This window comes from Syngnathus scovelli, chromosome 2, assembly GCF_024217435.2.
Source record: "Syngnathus scovelli strain Florida chromosome 2, RoL_Ssco_1.2, whole genome shotgun sequence".
Lineage (NCBI taxonomy): Eukaryota > Metazoa > Chordata > Actinopteri > Syngnathiformes > Syngnathidae > Syngnathus > Syngnathus scovelli.
In genome coordinates this window covers 2,655,129-2,671,664 of record NC_090848.1, presented here as the reverse complement: position 1 = coordinate 2,671,664, position 16,536 = coordinate 2,655,129, and the positions used below count along the sequence as shown (strand labels likewise).

Genomic DNA, 16,536 nt, shown 5'->3' with positions numbered 1-16,536 from the left:
GAAAAAGCCGACTGGTTAGTGACTCGGGCTCTTGCTCGGCAAGAGCTTGGTTCGAGCCCAGGTGCGAGGATATACTTCTGTTGTGCAATCAACCCTTTATTTATTCTCTTTTTTTTTAACCTCGTGTAGTGTACCTACACATAACGCAGTTAACCAAATGTCTGATTTTTACGTTTTAATTGGCAAATATAAAAACAAGGAATAAGACGCCAGACAAGTTTTAACACAAATGTTTATTAAAAATAATAACATTAAAAGCAAATTTCAAACCAGCAATCTAATGTGAATTCTAAACCAAGATATATTGGATAACAATATTTAGGCGTATATCGGTATACACCTTATTTAAAAACGACTATAAGTGTTATACTACGATACGAGTGTTTACCAGCTCAGTGGCCGAAGAGGAGAGTGTCCGCCCTGAGATTGGGAGGTTGTGGGTTCAAACCCACAGCCGAGTCATACCAGTGACTATAACAATGATACCCATTTCTTCCCTGCTTGGCACTCAGTGTAAGGGGTTGAAATGGGGCCCCCCCCCCCTGCTGCTCACCATCATTGGGACTTTTGGCACTCAGTGTAAGCCTTACACTGAGTGCCAAAAGTCTCAATACACTGTACATGGTGTATAGTGTATAACGGTGTGTGGAGGCAGCCCTTCATAGTCACAATATAGGCGAGATTGGTCGACATGTCTTTTGCGACCTCTTGTGGACAGCGGTCTGTACTACGAAAAACGACAGCACACGTGAAACAGCAGTGTTTCAAAATTTATTGAGATTGATTGATTGTTGCAAATAATAGTCATCCTCACGTTCTGCAGGAGCCTGATCATTGAATCAGGTGTGTTTAACGAGGGAACCTTGGAAAACATGGAGGAATGCGGCCCTCGAGGGACTGGACTTGGACACCCCTGATGTAGATAAACGATTTGCCAAGGAAAGAAAGAACCACACACTGAAACACCACATGAAAATGGCGGTGTACCTAATGGAGTGTCCGTTCACTTAAAAGAACTGGAATGCTCATCACTACAAGCAAACAGCCTGCAGTAGTGATGCGCATTCCAGTTCTTTTAAGTGAACTGAATTATTAGAATTAGTTCACTCAAAAGATTCGTTCAAAAGAATCGTTCACCGAAACGTTCGAAAAAGACGAGAGTTCTTGGTGATTTCACTTTATTATTGTAGTTTAGTTTTATTCACAGCAAGTGACAACAACAATCAGATTGAACTTGTGCAACTCTGTAAGGAATAATGGGCAACTACCCACCTCTCCCCAATCGAGGTGTGCAAGCCAGGTGACTTGAAAACCGTGTTAAAAAAACGGTCGCTTGAACGTACATTTTATTTTCTACTCATGAGAGACATGCCTACCAAATTTTCTCAAAAGTGCTGCCTCCAGGAGCGGGTAACTGTGAGCACTCCGACGCTACAGGAACGAGATCTTCGAATTGCTGAAAAATATTAAAGTTTGAAACTCAATACCTGCTGCGTCAGTCAAAACAAGGAACCTTGGTAAGAATGCGCTTGGTTCTATTTGAATTGAGCCTTCTCGTTTACCGTAGGCACGCCAGTTGACGCAGTGACGTCTTGACGTACGTTCCAGCGTGCGTACGCTTGACGTACTAGGAAGTAAACCAGAACGCGTCACATGTTTTAATAAGTAAATATCAAACGTGTCGCGTTTCATTTGAACTAATTAGCGCCATAACCTGCACATGACTGGAGAAGGGATGTCGGCTAACTACCCCACGCCGCTGTACGATCACGCCGCGCGGGGAGAATTCAGCGAAGTTTACGAGCCGTCGGAGGATTCCTTCCTTCTCATTGATGCCCTGGAAAAGGATGCTGAAGAACTTAAGCGCATGAGGTGACCCTCAGGTGACTGTTCAAGATTCATCTGAATGTTGCAAACTTTTTTTTTTTTTTTCTTTCAGTGGGCCTTGCATGTGCGTGGAGGTGGGCAGCGGCTCCGGAGTGGTGTCTGCGTTTCTCGCGTCCCTGCTTGGACCCTCAGCCATATATTTGTGAGTTGCTCCACATCATCTCCTCTCCATGTGACCAAGAATGTGTTTCCTAGTTGCACGGACGTGAATCGTGCCGCAGCGCTATGCACCGCCAAGACGGCATCACGCAACGCCGTGTCGCTTGAGCCCATCGTCACCGACCTGGTCAGACATCCGAGACTCAATTTGACATTGTGAGATACTGGTTTGACCACGATGTTCCGTTTTAGGTGGAAAGTATCCTGCCCCGCTTGAGCGGACAAGTGGATGTGCTCCTGTTCAACCCGCCATATGTGGTCACACCGTCCAGTGAGGTGACCCAACCTCTTCAAGTTGAAAGGTCATGAAAGTGAGATTACTGAACACAATGTGTGTGTTTTCTTGGTGTGTCAAGGTGGGCAGCACGGGCATCGAGGCGGCTTGGGCCGGCGGAAGGCGAGGTCGTGAGGTCACGGATAGATTTCTACCAATCGTATCGCAGTTGCTGTCCAGTCGAGGGCTGTTCTACTTGGTCACCATCGCTGAGAATGATCCAGGTGTCTGGGATGATGCAGCTTGATGAATAAATACTTACTTTGCAACTAACAATGGCATCCTAGAGGAGATCATCCAGATCCTGAGCAGACACGGCCTACGGGGAGAGCCACACCTGTCGACCAGAGCCGGGAACGAGCGGCTCGCAGTGCTGCGCTTTCAGAGGTGCAAACATACGTGAAGTCGCCGGCACTGGTAAGTGTCCTTTATCAGAATCACGGTCATCGTGAAGATAGAACAGAATCATTCCCATTGTTGTTTTCAAATTGTTAACCTGTCACTAGCAAATATTTGGGTGAAAGTAGATTGGAATAAGGCAATGAAATAAATACATGCAGGGGAAAATATATCGTCGTCAAGAAATATTTCTTTAATGTGCATGAATTGCATTTAAATGGTAAGCATTGCAAATTTGGAATGGTTTTTTTCTTCCCCCAATTTTGCAACAGTGTCAGACTACGCCTTTCCTACTGCTGTACGTTGGACCTACAGATGATGCGGCCGTCCTCACTGAGGTGGATGGCCCCGCTGGCGACCAGCTCCATGGCGGCGGGGAAGGCCCTGTGCTCGGCCTCTTTGATTCGGTCCGACAGACTTTCCTCCGTGTCGTCGCTCGACACCGGTACGGCCTCCTGCACGATGATGGCGCCTGCGTCCACCTCCTCCTGACAGACACGTGACGTTTCGTCTCGGCTTTGGCGACGCGTGGACGACAATGTGGTTGACTTACTGCGACAAAGTGGACTGTGCAGCCGCTGACCCGCACCCCGGCCTGGAGAGCTTGCTTTTGGGCGTTTACACCCTTGAAGGAGGGCAGCAGGGAGGGATGGACGTTCAAGAGTTTACCTAAAATGGGACAATGTTTTTATTTTTAGAATAAAAAAAAAAAAAAGGAATCAAGAGTGATTATTATGTGTGCTTCAACTCACCGTTCCATTTCTTGACAAAAGATCCCGTGAGGATCCGCATGAATCCGGCCAGACACACCAACTCCACCCCGAATTCTTCGAGGACTCGGTCGATGGTGCCGTCAAACTCTGCTCGGCTCCCGTACAGTTTGTGGTCAACCACCTCGTGGAAATCAAACACATTTTGTTAGTGTACACGTAAATCTCTTATTTCCAAATATGGTTCATTTCAGAGTTTTTCAATAATCCACACTATTGGTTATTTATACACATTAACCAATTTAAAAAGTTGAAAAGAGCTTGAGAACAAATCAATCACATACTGAGTGAATGAAACTCTTTTTAGTCAAAATAAATTACAAATCTCAGTGTAAATGCTTTTAAAAATGTAGCTTTTTTTTTAACCCATACCTTGAAATTATTTAAACATTTTAAATATTTTTTCCTTTTCACAGTTTTATTACTTTAAATGTCAAATAATTTTTAATTAGTAATTAACTTTCTCTACCTGTTACGTTTCTGCTTTCGCTTTACTTGCATGACACACATTGAGTTGTCCTACTGAAATAAAGCTGACTTGCCAAGACTTCTTTTTTACCAATTTTTGAGAAGCGAGCATTTGATAAACATCATAATAAAACGAGTACCCGTGTCTGGATGCCGGCCAGCGCGGCTCTCTTGAGACCCTGAACCCCCGGCTTGTTGGAGATGACAACCACGATCTCTGCGCAGCTCGACGGGCGCTTGGCCTGCTCGATCAGTGCTTGAAGGTTGGTTCCTGGAGGAGACCGCCGATAATAATTATAATCTCCATGACTTCACATCGTAAAATAATAAACAAACCTGTTCCTGAGATGAGAACCCCGACTTTGGTCCTCTTATGAGGAATGCTGCTATCGCAGAGAGAACTGCCATTTTTAGCGGCTGGACCGGCGTTCAGCAGGCTGTGTTTGAGGTTGCGGACCACCACGGACTCGGCACCTGCAATACCCCATTAACATTATAATATCTCCCATTAGGGAGGTTCTGGACGCTCGGGGTCTCACCAGGTGGCTTGTGAGCGAGCGCCCCGACGATCCAGGCCTCCTCCTGGGCTTGAAGCTGCCGCAAGACCCTCTGAGCATCCACGGGGGCGACCACCAGGACCGCACCCAGGCCGCAGTTGAAGGTGCGAGTCATCTCGTGCTCACTCAGGCCACCCTCCTTTTGAAGCCAGGTAAATACTGGAGGGATGCTCCAACGAGAGGCATCTGGAAAAAAAACAAATACCAACCTATAATATAATATCAAAATAAAATGGCCAATAAAATATGGTGGTGAGAGTAAGTTGGACCAGAAGGCTGAGTTAAGTTTCACGGAGAAAATGATTAAATAAATGAACAATAATCTCCATACACTTGATTCCACGTCATGTGTGCCTCACCTAAATCGACAGCCAGCTCCTGGGGTAGAACCCGCGGGATGTTTTCCAAAAGTCCTCCGCCGGTGATGTGCGCGTACGCTTTAACGGCACCACTGTGCAGGATCGGAAGGAGCAGACGACTGTAGATCTTCGTCGGTGTCAGCAAAACCTCCCCTGAAGGTCATTGTGACAATGACAAAGTCCTGAGCACGACTTTTTTTTTTTTTTTTTTTGCAAATGGCAAACTTTTTTTAGTGTGATGGAAGTTTAAAGAAAAACTTACCAAGAGTCTGTCCCAGGTTGCCAAAAGGTGCTGGAGAGCTGTAGCTGAGTTGCGTTTGCTCCAACACCTTGCGGACCAAGCTGAAACCGTTGCTATGGATACCGGAGGACGCCACGCCGATCAAGAGGTCCCCCTCGGCGATGTCGGCCAGCCGAGGCAGCAGAGCTCCCCGCTCCACCGCTCCGACGCAGAACCCGGCGAGGTCGTACTCGCCGGCGCCGTAGACGCCCGGCATTTCTGCCGTTTCTCCACCTGGATATCCACGAGGACAACATGGCAGCACGACGGAAATGCCGACGGCAAGGACTTTGCTTACCTAGCAGAGCGCAGCCGGCCATTTCGCAAGCTTTGGCGATACCAGCGACAACCGTGGCGGTCACATTGACGTCCAGTTTTCCGCACGAGAAGTAGTCGAGGAAGAAGAGCGGCTCGGCACCTTGAGCCAGCACGTCGTTCACACACATGGCCACTAGGTCCTGACCCAAGCTGCCGTGCTGCCCGCAAGCCTGAGCAACCTGAATCAAATCAAACAAATCACTTTTTTTCAGCTATACTCACAATACCAATGCATAAAGCTTTAAAATATAATAAAATCATTGAAATATCTAAATCATACCTTAAGTTTGGTCCCAACTCCATCAGTGCCAGAAACCAGAATTGGGTCGATGAACCCTGCCGCTTTAAGGTCAAAGAGTCCGGCGAAACCTCCCAGCTCAGCATTACATCCTGGTGAGGATAAAGTGTCAAAACACATAAATTCATTTTTTATGCATACAAAAACCGGTTTGCTAATCTAAACTAACCCGGTCGGGAAGTTGCCCTGGCCAGAGGCTTGATGGTGTCCACGAGTTTATTGCCGGCGGCGATGTCGACGCCGCTGTCCTTATAGGTCAGGCCTCTGTCACAGATACGTCAAATCACAGCTAAGTGGGCACGCCCCCTAGTGTTTATGACGCTCATTCCGAGTGAAGAAACGACAACGACGAGATCATCCAAAGTTGGTTTATTCGTAAAACAGGTCAGAAGATGAAATGTTCAAACACACCTGCGTTGTTTCAAATGGGCAATGGCCTTGTGGGCTATGTCGCGGCGGTACACGGCGCCGGGGAAGCCCACGGCCGCCACGCCCTGATTGGCCGCCTGCAGCGCGGCCTCCAGAGAGGGGCGGACCGCTGTGACGGTCAGGACGCGGCCGCCGCTGGAGACCACTTGCTTGTCCTTCAGCGCTGTGCCTGCGTGGAATACTTGAATCCCTGCCTCCTCAACCTGGGACAGACCTGAGGAATCAATCATTGGAGTTAGAAATTTTTTTTTTTTTTTTGGCACTATTCATTTCAGGACTTGGTCTCCAACCACTCACCGGTGAGGAGCACCCCTTTGCTGTAAGCGCCAGGATAACCGGCACTCGCCATCACCACGGTAACGGCAGATTTGTCCTTGTGCCACTCGGGGGCGCTGGAGGCCAGTTTGCCGTTGACGGTGTTCAAAATGACCTCGTACAAGTCGCTCTTCAGCAGGGGAAGCAAGACCTGACACTCGGGGTCTCCGAAGCGACAGTTGAATTCCAGAACTTTGGGTCCCTGCTGGGTCAACATCAGCCCGGCGTACAGAACGCCTGGAAAGTCACACGGCGACCGTGTTGACAAAAGTCGGTCAAACCGAGTCGGTAATTGAATTTGCACTCGCCAACGTAGGGAGTTCCTTCTTGCTTCATGCCGTCCACCGTCTTCTGAAGGACGGACTCTCGGATCTGCGCCAACAGCTTGTCGCTCACCTGCGTCACACAAAGAATTCTTTAGCAGACTCCGGATTTCAGTTTTGGGCAATTTCTGCCAAGGGCATTTTGGTTGCCTAATTATGAAAGAGCAGTGATTTTTTTTCTCCCCCCAAAGAAATTAAAACTAGATTTTTTTTTTTTTAAATACCTGGCTAAGAGGAGACATACCTGAGGAGTGGGACAGTACGCTCCCATGCCGCCTGTGTTCGGCCCCCGATCGCCATCTTGCAGACGTTTATGATCCTGAGCTGGAGGCATGGGCGACACCGAGGAGCCATCGGTGAAGCACAGACACTGTAAACACAAGCGGCTATATTTATTTTCAGGTCATGAAACTTGATCGCCGGAGACTGAAATGAGTTTGAATATCAAATGTGTCTCGGTTCACATTTAGACTCTTAATCGTCTGCTATGGGACAGAAACATTTGGAGAGCGCTGTTGTATTTAAGTGAGCAAGAACTTACAGATACTTCCTCGCCCTCGAGAAGCTCCTCCACCACCACCGTGTCACCTGCGGCACCAAACGCCCGGTCCTGAAATGCAGTGATTGAAGGAAGAAAAAAAAATGATAACGATCCACTTGCTCATCAATCATAAAATGCAAAATCACCTTCATGATGTCCATCACAGCCCGACAGGCCTCGTCCTTGTCCTGCGCCACAATAACGCCCTTCCCTGCCGCCAAGCCACTGGCTTTCACAACCAGCGCTGGAAAGTCAGCCCTGGGTCACACAAAAAGGACATTTTTATTTTTTTATAGTGACTCTTGGTAAATCACCCAAAAAATATTTATTATTTAATTTATTTGTAATATTTTACTTTAATGACACATCAAAAAAAAAAAAAAAAAATTCTGCTGTAAAATATCAACAGCAACAATGGAAATGTGTTTTTGATGAGGAAAAAAATAAATATTTACAGATATTCTTCAAAGTCACAATTTTAGGAACTACTGACGTGCGGATATAATCGCATGCCGCCTCGGGGTCCGTGAAAGAGCCATAACGTGCGGTGGGGATTCCGTGTCGCTCCATGAAGGCCTTGGAGAAGCTCTTGCTGGCCTCCAGCTGAGCCGCTTTGGCAGTCGGACCAAAACACTGCACTCCTGCCGCCATCAAGTCATCCACGATACCTGGGTGGCAAAACCGATGAGGAGGTTAGAGAGAACCAGAGGAAGACTTGAGGAGAACCGCTGAACTTACCTGCTGCGAGCGGAACCTCAGGTCCGACCACCACCAGCCCCACGTGATGGTCTTTACAAAATTGAGCCAGTATGGCGTGGTTATTCACCGACACCTCTGTCGCAAGAATGATGACGTTAATTTTTTATCGTCCACACAAACGGGAAGTCCAATTTGATTTACCCGAGTTGCAAATTTTGCCGCAATTGAACGTCCCGGCATTCCCCGGCGCCACTAGGACTTGCTGGATGTGCTGCGACTGGGCCAGCTTCCAGGCTAGAGCGTGCTCCCGCCCTCCTCCGCCAACCACCAGCACCCGTTCAGCCATGGTACCTGCGAGATGGGAAATTGACCTTTCACGACTCCATGTCGTCTAATTACACAAACGAAAGGTCGGGCGGCGAGGAAGCGCTGACCTTTATAGACAGCTGCGATCTAATATTATCTTGTATTGTTACACTTGGATGGGCTCAATCGGGCAGAACGAAGACACAAAAGCTTCTCGACGGCTTTACTTGAAAAACCGGAGTAAACTTTCTGGATTCTTTTTTACGCTTTCGTACCGCATCCTCGTGTTGATAATTCAGTAAAGGACAATGGATACGAGCCTCGTGACGTTTGTTTGCCGTCATGTGATTTCATCAGTAAAACGCTCTGATTAGACTGATGCAATTTGGCTTCCTTTTCCCGAGCGAGCGCAACAATTAGGGGCTTTATGTGCAGCCACCATACTCGTTAACCTAAAAGTTAATAAGTGCGGAGTCAGAGTTCATCCTAGGCTGAGTGAAGATATTTTTAGCGAGAAAAATATATTGTATATGAACAAACTGGGAAGTAATGAAGTACTTGACTTCATTGTACTTGAATAAAATTTCGAGCGCTACTTAGTAAAAGACGTCAAGTTTTTTTTTTCTTTTCCTGTAATTGCTGAGCCAAGTTATCCAATGGGGTTTGTCTGTCATTTACAGTAGAAGTTCATTTTTATTTTTGGACTTAAAGACATTTCATCCTGTTCTATTAGCAAATTGCAGAAATTAAACTTACGGCAATTTCTTTTAAACGCAAGCATTAGTACCAAGTGAAAAAAAAACAAGTATTTCTATAAAGTACCGAGTGAAAAGAAAAGAAATCTATAGAAGAACTGAAAATCACTTTAGAAAAATAATCCCAAAGGAAAATTAGAAGCAACTTATTTTTATACATTTAATCGTGTTCTATTACCAAATTGCAGAAATTAAACTTACGCCAATTTCTTTAAACGAAAGCATTAGTACCAAATGAAAAAAAACAAGCATTTCTATAAAGTACCGAGTGGAAAAAAAAAATCTAGAGAATAAATGAAAATCACGTTAGCAAAATAATCACAAAAGAAAATTAGAACTTGCAAAAAAAAAAATAACTCAGTAGGCGACGTGTTACATTCCCGAATCATCGCAACACCAACCTGTGAGTTTTGGATAAAGCGGGAATTAGCCGGAGCCCGGTCAGGAGACGGACGCGTGTTCTCAGCTTGCAGACTGAAGGAGGGGAAGGAAAAAAAAACGTGGACTGCACGAACAAACCCGCTAGCCACACAAACTTTAAAATTGACGCTGGCTCAAAACACACTCGCACATCTACACACCACGTGGATCCCGTTTATGACAAGGATGCGCTTAGCCGTGCTAAATGCTAACGCAAGTTAAATAAGTTCTTTTGCGTGCAACAAACAACAATGTAAGAATCTATATTGTTGCTATGGATTATTATTTCATAAAAAGCTCCGCATCTTACCTTACTGCGTCCAAACTGGCGTTTTGGGAGAGGTCCTCAACTTCCTTGGGGTGTAACAGCGTGATGCATCTTGGGACTTGTAGTTCTATAAATCATTTTCGCCTAGCTTGATTCGACAGATGCTATATCGACGATAGATATATTGTTTCCCTGAAATAATTTATTTCCGGTCATAGATCCACAGGTTATAAAGAATAAAACAATAGTTACATTTTCTTGAACTGTACATAAAGTCATCAAAATGGAGCAGTAACAAGATTTTCAGACATGATGTGGAGATATTTGCATGACATGCATTCAGAAACTTTAAATAGGTTAAAGACTCTGAGATAGACTCACGAGGAAAAAAAACGTGCTATAGATGATATGTAGACTCCTCCAAAAGTATTGGAACGGCAAGGTCAATTCAGTTGTTTTTGATATCTACAGAAGACATTTGGGTCTTTGGTATACAACAACTTGACCTTGCCGTACCAATACTTTTGGAGATGAGTGTATTCCCAGCAATAAAATTCACATTTTTGATAGCTCGTACTCCAAATGGTTTTCTTATAAACCTCAATCCCATGTATTAAATAAATTCCTCTAAGAGTCCCTGTATTGTATCATATATCTTTTCTTTAAAAAAATAAAATAAAATAGAGTTCAACATCTACTTTCGTTTTTTTTATGCTTTTGTCCAGCCAAACTGCTGGTGGCGCTTCTCGAGGTTCCGGCCTTTGTTCCCTCTGAAGCAAACTGAAGAGCTTCACTTGGTTCCAAGAAAACCGCAAAGGCCCAGCAGCCCCCACGAAGCGACGTCTCCCGTCTTCGTCCTGTGCTCCAGTTGGAGGTGAAGCCACCTCAGGCCAGCACAGGTGCTCAGTAGCGACCCCTCTGGTTGGTCCTGGACATTGTGAGCGGCAGCGACACCGAGGAAAGTGAGGACACTTCCCAGTAGAGGGAGCGAGACAGAAAAAGCTGGTAGAGGATGACCATGGAGATGGACTGACACAGAATCACGCCAATGGTGACCACCTGCACAAAACCACAAAAAGATTCTCAGGTGGATGCCACCCCTCTGCACGTCCCTGCACGCGTAGGAACATTTGCCACATCCGCTAATGAAGCTAAAAGGCAGCCAAACCTTCTCCCTCTGGTGCTCATTGAAGACAAATGACGTGAAGACGAGGACAGGATGACAGAGGAACCACAGGAAGGATCCCTGCGAAGAAAACACAAGAGTGAGGAGCTGCCGGGAGAGCCGCACGGTGCGAGTCGTGCCTCGGCGCGGGTGACCTTGGCGAAGCAGAGGTAGAAGTCTCTTTTCAGTGTGCTCCTCTCAGTGGAGATGATTTGGTAGAGAATGGAGGCCAGCAGAAGGGCCAGCGTCACCCTCAGGGCGATGAGCAGAATGCTTGCCAGATTCAACTGGCTGTGATGTTGGCGCTCGGACGTGGAGTAGCGCTCCCACAGCAGAAGCGCCCCCTGCGGGCGGCACCGTCAACATCTCGTCACGTGACCACCTGAGCGAAGCGAGCTCACCTGCAGGAGGACTCCACAGACGGCGACGGCCGTGGACGCCGGAGACTGTTCCCACTGCAGAGGTCGCGATTGAGGTTTCCGGCCTCGACTCAGGCTCCAGCTCACACACAGGCTCAGCAAGGTGTACAGCATTGACACTTGGGCTGCCATGGCCCAGACTACGCACAGGCAACGAGTCCAAGATGTTACTTGTGTATGCGAGGTTTGATTTGGGGAAATAAAAAAAACGACATACACTCTGCGAGGTTGCCCATCAGAGGAATACCAACGCCGTCTCTGGAGTACCTGATTTATGTCAATAGTTCATGTTAGCGCCGGCCACACGAAATGCATTGAGTAGCTAGCTTTAGCTTGCAATGCTAACGACTTCTTTTACCTGGCCATGTGAATGTACTTGCAAAGGGCCGAGCATCCATGGAAGGCCAGACTTGCGGTCAGCACCTTCAGGACCGTGTGCATGGGTCCACCTTTCCTCAGAGCTTGGTACAGTGGCTTAATGTAGATACAAGATGCTACAAAGTAGGCCAGGAGTAGGAGGAAGTAAAACGTGTGGAGACCTAGACAATGCCAAAAACAAAATAATCACGTATTTAGACTAGTTTTTCTTGTCTTAGGCTCATAAGCTACGAATCGGAGCTCGACTAAACAAAGGGATGTCTAACCTGCCTCCTCTGCGCTGAAATGTTCTAGAGGGTTTCCTGCAGAATCGGCATTAAGCAGCAGGAGAGTAAATCTGAGGTCACCATGAGAAGGAATCGCTGTATCCACCTGGAGATAGAAATCGTAAGCAGATTCAAACCGCAACTCGTCTTATAAGGTTTTGCGAGCGTAAAATATATGACGTGGCTCAGTAAAAGTTGTAAACTCAGCCTTTTTTTTTCACTTACCTGACATGTGTATCGATCTGTATAAAGAGCGGTCCACACTGTCGGGGATGACTGCTTGAGAATCGTCTGGTTGTGTTCTTCTTGATTGAGAGAAACTGAAGCAAAGGAGGGAAAACACACAAGTGCACAACTTATTGTATGGTATGAATTGGGTTAATGTTAAAAATAATGTAAAAAAAATGTCAGAAAAATGCTATCAATCGCTGTAAAAAAAAAAAATGTGTTGACACATGAACTTAAGCCCACTTTAACCTCAGAAAATTGTCAAAACAATCACCGCGATATTTAGAATTTATGGAGAGTAAGCGTTCCTCATAGAGCAATTTTAATTTGTAGTGAGCAAATATGGAGAGTCCCAAATATTAGTGTGATTGTTTTGATATTTTTAGAGGTTGAAGCAGACGTGGAGAGATATGCATGTGAATTGTTATAACTGGTTTTGCATTTTTTTGGTGCAACTTCTTACTGATGAACTGGGCACGGGTGAGCCTTTCAGAGCAGCTGAGGTTGTCCCAATCTTCATCCACGTTTGCAAACAGCAGCAGTCGGGATTCCTTCTCTGCAGCTAGTGAAGGGTTGTCCAGTTGGCAGACCAACAAACCATCAGCACCTACACACAGAATGTCAAACAGGGACAAGGGGAACGTTTAAATGTGTCTTTCTTTCCAACAGCTTAACATTGTTTTTGGAAAAAGTGTCATGATTAACTTCCATTCTAGAAATAAGTTGAGATGGAAATGAAAATCCGGATGATGACATCAGAGGAAAAACTAATTTACCTTGATACATGAATTTTGTGATGAATTGGCCTTGATGCTGCCTCGCTACTTCGGTCTTAAAAAGTCCCGTTACAGTTTTCCCGAAAGCCTGTGCAGAAAAGAATACTGCAGCTGTAAGTGCGGTTATTAAACACGACATTTTACAGGCAGTAATTTTTGCGTTTTAAGCCAATAAATGTTAGCTCATCACTTCAATGAGCCACGAAACCAAGTGACATCCCTTCTGCGTCAAGCTACATGCATGGACACAAATAAAGCGGAAGTCAAAGGATAATACTCTTAAAAGTCTCAAAGTAGTCCATTTAGGATTTTCGTGATGGTGCAAAGTGACAAAATAATACGAGACGTAACACCTCAGCAAAATGTACAAACTTGATTCCTCGTTGGTGACACTATATTTTACCAGGTGTCATTTTCTTAACGTTTATTTTGACATTATATTTCGGAAATGTTGTTTCTATGTCAGTACGCTTTGTGGTATGACTTTGTCCAATCGGTGCTGTTGATAAAATGATGGATTTAGAATCCACCCAATCAAAAACGTTTTTTTGATAAAATATATTTTCAGCCAATCAGAAAGCAGAAAATGGGGCTCATTTGTCCAACCCCTTTTTCAACGTGTCAACACTGCCGTAAACCATCACCTACTGTCGTGCTTACCATCATGAACCTCTCCTGTCACAAACGTGTTTTTCAAGATTACGAAATTAGAAGTGAAACCCAAAGACGATCGTGTATAACAATTTCAACATTAATACGCGTACGAGACTATAAGTGAAGGAACTGATGGACTCCATCCGAACTGTTTTAGTGACTGGGGGTTCTGGGTTTATGTGAGTCCACGTCACATAAATCATTCAATTGCAATTATTATAAATTTGTCTTTATTTACAGTGATTTGTTCCTCTGTCCATACAGTGGCTCTCACCTTGTGTGTTCACTGGTTCAAAAGCATCCCGAATGGAAAATTTTTAACTTGGATAATGTAAGCTTTTGTTATCAGTTTACTGTGTTAAAAAAAGGAAATGCAGAGATTTATATAGCGACAAAATTTGTGTGACATCTTTTCAGCTAGATTACTGCTGCAGCCCAAGAAGTCTGGACAGCATTAAAAACACAGCCAACTACACTTTTATCAAGGTAATAAATTTTTGCAGTTACGGACAGTTACCTAATGACCCCTTCCGCCCCCCTTGTGGGTTAAGATGTTTAAATTCCATCATACCGAATGATTTGTCTAACAGGGCGATGTATGTAACGCCCAGCTGGTGAACCACATCTTCAACTCTCAAAAAATCGACATCATCTTCCACTTGGCCGCCAAAACCCACGTTGGTGAGCAGCAAGTCGAATTATGGCAACCACAACACTATTTCCTACAATGGTCTTGTTGGGTTTTACCTTAGATTCATCCTTCCAAAGCCCAGCCATTTTCCAGCACGTTAACATCCACGGCACGCGAGTTTTACTAGCAGCTGCCACTCAGACACGCCACAAGCTTCAGTGCTTCATCTACGCCAGCAGTGATGAAGTGTACGGATCGAGTCTAGATGAGGTTTGGTGGATTTATTCATGTCGTCATTTTAGCTGTGGTATAAAAAGTCTACACACCTCTGTTTTGCAGGAATTTGATGAGAACAGTCCAATGAAGCCTTCCAATCCATATTCTTCCTCAAAGGCAGCTGCAGAGCACCTGGTCAGGTTGCACTGGGAAAAGTATAAGGTACGTAGAAGAAGTTGCTTTCGGTAGAAATTTAATATAATAGTATTTGAAGGTATATTAATTTAATTTGCTGTCTTCAGCTTCCTGTCATCATCACAAGGAGCAACAACATCTACGGTCCCAAGCAATACATCGAGAAGGTACAGACTAGTTGCAGTGGTGTGCAAGGTTAACGCAAACTAACCAAATATTTACTCAATGCAATGACAAAAACGACATCCTACGTTATTAATAAAACTAATGATAGTGAAATTGTCCTCTTGGGTCGTTGCAGTGCTGGATTATAATAACCGGTGTTGTCGTTCTCACAGGTCATCCCGAAATTTCTCACGCTTTTGCAAATGCGCAAAAAATGGTAGGTGATTTTATTTTGAAAAGGTCACACCGTGCAGCGTCCCATTTTTGTGCTCTGTGCTGCCTCGCCATAGTACCATTCACGGAACCCTCCCCAAATCTCGCCATTTCCTGTTCGTCGACGACACGGTCAACGCCTTCCTTCTGCTTCTGGAGAAAGGGATCGTGGGAGAAGTCTACAACATAGGCTCAAACTTTGAGATCGCCATAGTGCAACTAGCGAGGGAACTTGTCAAGATGGTAGGTCGACACGGATAGTCTTGGACGTAAACATCACAAATGCTGTGTATATTTTTTAAGGTAAAAAACGTGCCAGATGCCGAGCTGAACGACTGGCTGGAGTTCGTACCAGACAGGCCGAAGGTCGACATCCGCTACCCTATCAAATGTGAAAAGCTTCAGCAGTTGGGCTGGAAGGCCGAAGTCTCCTGGTCTGATGGTATCAAACGGACTGGTACGGCAAGCACACACAACCAGGCCGAACACACATCTGAGACAGAATATTCATACCCGTCTTGTTTTTAGTCAAATGGTACCAGGACCACCCAGACTTTTGGTCGGACACACCGGAGGGCCCGGGAGAAATTCCAAGCACGTTGGAAGATACAGACCTGTCCGAATGAAGCCGGTACCGCCTTGGACCAACAGGGGGCGCAGCCTCACTTGACCAAAGCACTGTGAAGTCAACTTGAACACACTTGATATCAGAGGACATTAACAAGTGGTGGAATTTTTACCTCAATTCTTACCTCGACTGACCAGTTGTGTTTACTGTCCATTCCTCCGTCCATCCAAGCTGGGCTCAGGTCGTCCAGATCTTTTTTCCAGATCTTTCGCTGATGGAAACACACGCTAGCAGCTGGGGGGTAAATGTACCCCAGGGGCTCATTCCTCTAATTGCACGTTCCTAGCTTTTCAGTTTGCATGCTAGCGTCCGCCAGCAGAAATTCCATTGAGGCAGAAATGTTCTGAGATAATGAGACAATGTCGAATTATTGCATCACCTCATTGACGTTTGAGTTAAGTACGAGAAAGATGAGAATAGGTCGTGTGATGACTTATCTTGGATTTATCTAGTACTGAATGTTATCTTTAATTTATTCAACTTTTGAGTTAAAGCAATGATTGTAAATACTTTAGGATCATTTTTGTTTTAGGTTTCACAAGGCTCCATAATGGATGAGCAATAAAACTATTTTGGACATGATTTCGATGTGTGCTTCTTGTTCTGCGAATGAGGTAGAAAGTATTGTAGTATGTTCTCGACTTTGATTCACTGCCAGCCTAGTTAAAATGGATCTTGGATGTTTGTAGCCGCCAATGGTAGTAAATGACTTAATATTGCTGCCCTATTTAGACATATTGTAAAAAAAAAAAAAAAAAATGGACGACTTGCTTCTCA

At 45.2% G+C, this 16,536-nt stretch overlaps 4 protein-coding genes across 7 annotated transcripts; 2 read left to right on the top strand and 2 right to left on the bottom strand.

Moving 5' to 3' along the window:
* The first annotated feature begins 1,561 nt into the window (after positions 1–1,561).
* n6amt1 (N-6 adenine-specific DNA methyltransferase 1) lies at positions 1,562–4,036 on the top strand. The gene is made up of 7 exons (XM_049753825.2): positions 1,562–1,872; positions 1,940–2,029; positions 2,083–2,173; positions 2,239–2,322; positions 2,403–2,544; positions 2,608–2,737; positions 2,992–4,036. Exons 1-6 carry the CDS (start codon positions 1,721–1,723, stop codon positions 2,721–2,723), a joined length of 675 nt encoding a protein of 224 aa, XP_049609782.1. The 5' UTR covers positions 1,562–1,720; the 3' UTR covers positions 2,724–2,737; positions 2,992–4,036.
* Positions 2,890–9,965, bottom strand: gart (phosphoribosylglycinamide formyltransferase). Of its 3 annotated transcripts, XM_049753824.1 has the most exons (22): positions 9,868–9,954; positions 9,539–9,611; positions 8,278–8,427; positions 8,116–8,211; positions 7,871–8,045; positions 7,524–7,635; positions 7,378–7,446; positions 7,081–7,206; positions 6,822–6,909; positions 6,496–6,750; positions 6,181–6,412; positions 5,939–6,033; positions 5,752–5,861; positions 5,452–5,650; positions 5,136–5,387; positions 4,874–5,026; positions 4,497–4,700; positions 4,294–4,431; positions 4,098–4,228; positions 3,472–3,613; positions 3,273–3,388; positions 2,890–3,207 (listed from the first exon to the last, which is right to left on the bottom strand). In XM_049753824.1, exons 3-22 carry the CDS (start codon positions 8,420–8,422, stop codon positions 3,010–3,012), a joined length of 3,036 nt encoding a protein of 1,011 aa, XP_049609781.1. In that variant the 5' UTR covers positions 8,423–8,427; positions 9,539–9,611; positions 9,868–9,954; the 3' UTR covers positions 2,890–3,009. The 3 variants fall into 3 exon arrangements, with proteins under 3 accessions (XP_049609781.1, XP_049609780.1, XP_068506005.1); XM_049753823.1 differs by lacking the exon at positions 9,539–9,611 and having other exon boundaries at positions 2,890–3,388; positions 9,868–9,965; XM_068649904.1 differs by lacking the exon at positions 9,868–9,954 and having other exon boundaries at positions 2,890–3,388; positions 9,539–9,632.
* Positions 9,966–10,007: 42 nt separating this feature from the next.
* gpr180 (G protein-coupled receptor 180) lies at positions 10,008–13,401 on the bottom strand. The gene is made up of 10 exons (XM_049752480.2): positions 13,058–13,401; positions 12,745–12,888; positions 12,279–12,373; positions 12,054–12,159; positions 11,768–11,948; positions 11,627–11,676; positions 11,392–11,549; positions 11,146–11,334; positions 10,994–11,071; positions 10,008–10,884 (listed from the first exon to the last, which is right to left on the bottom strand). Exons 1-10 carry the CDS (start codon positions 13,194–13,196, stop codon positions 10,729–10,731), a joined length of 1,296 nt encoding a protein of 431 aa, XP_049608437.1. The 5' UTR covers positions 13,197–13,401; the 3' UTR covers positions 10,008–10,728.
* On the top strand, positions 12,042–16,341 carry LOC125987911 (dTDP-D-glucose 4,6-dehydratase). 2 transcript variants are annotated; one of them, XM_049752482.2, is made up of 11 exons: positions 13,675–13,890; positions 13,976–14,042; positions 14,129–14,197; positions 14,302–14,392; positions 14,464–14,612; positions 14,682–14,780; positions 14,861–14,920; positions 15,092–15,135; positions 15,209–15,374; positions 15,435–15,588; positions 15,660–16,341. In XM_049752482.2, the coding sequence occupies exons 1-11, from the start codon at positions 13,844–13,846 to the stop codon at positions 15,755–15,757; spliced, it is 1,044 nt and encodes a 347-aa protein (XP_049608439.1). In that variant the 5' UTR covers positions 13,675–13,843; the 3' UTR covers positions 15,758–16,341. The 2 variants fall into 2 exon arrangements, with proteins under 2 accessions (XP_068505322.1, XP_049608439.1); XM_068649221.1 differs by lacking the exons at positions 13,675–13,890; positions 13,976–14,042 and adding an exon at positions 12,042–12,174.
* The last annotated feature ends 195 nt before the right edge of the window (positions 16,342–16,536 follow it).

What these genes read in the sequence shown, in the direction of transcription:
- n6amt1 (XM_049753825.2), top strand. Translation starts at nt 1,721, where the DNA reads ATGACTGGAGAAGGGATGTCGGCTAACTACCCCACGCCGCTGTACGAT. An exon ending in GAAGAACTTAAGCGCATGAG is followed by an intron (nt 1,873 to 1,939) that starts GTGACCCTCAGG and finishes TTTTTCTTTCAG; the next exon opens with TGGGCCTTGCATGTGCGTGG. An exon ending in CATCGCTGAGAATGATCCAG is followed by an intron (nt 2,545 to 2,607) that starts GTGTCTGGGATG and finishes ATGGCATCCTAG; the next exon opens with AGGAGATCATCCAGATCCTG.
- gart (XM_049753823.1), bottom strand. Translation starts at nt 8,422, where the DNA reads ATGGCTGAACGGGTGCTGGTGGTTGGCGGAGGAGGGCGGGAGCACGCT. An exon ending in GCTCGCTCACAAGCCACCTG is followed by an intron (nt 4,432 to 4,496) that starts GTGAGACCCCGA and finishes GGGGTATTGCAG; the next exon opens with GTGCCGAGTCCGTGGTGGTC. An exon ending in TTTTGTCAAGAAATGGAACG is followed by an intron (nt 3,389 to 3,471) that starts GTGAGTTGAAGC and finishes GTCCCATTTTAG; the next exon opens with GTAAACTCTTGAACGTCCAT.
- gpr180 (XM_049752480.2), bottom strand. Translation starts at nt 13,196, where the DNA reads ATGTCGTGTTTAATAACCGCACTTACAGCTGCAGTATTCTTTTCTGCA. An exon ending in AAGTACATTCACATGGCCAG is followed by an intron (nt 11,677 to 11,767) that starts GTAAAAGAAGTC and finishes GACATAAATCAG; the next exon opens with GTACTCCAGAGACGGCGTTG. An exon ending in TCTGTGGAGTCCTCCTGCAG is followed by an intron (nt 11,335 to 11,391) that starts GTGAGCTCGCTT and finishes TGCCGCCCGCAG; the next exon opens with GGGGCGCTTCTGCTGTGGGA.
- LOC125987911 (XM_049752482.2), top strand. Translation starts at nt 13,844, where the DNA reads ATGGACTCCATCCGAACTGTTTTAGTGACTGGGGGTTCTGGGTTTAT. An exon ending in GGCCGCCAAAACCCACGTTG is followed by an intron (nt 14,393 to 14,463) that starts GTGAGCAGCAAG and finishes GTTTTACCTTAG; the next exon opens with ATTCATCCTTCCAAAGCCCA. An exon ending in CGAGGGAACTTGTCAAGATG is followed by an intron (nt 15,375 to 15,434) that starts GTAGGTCGACAC and finishes ATATTTTTTAAG; the next exon opens with GTAAAAAACGTGCCAGATGC.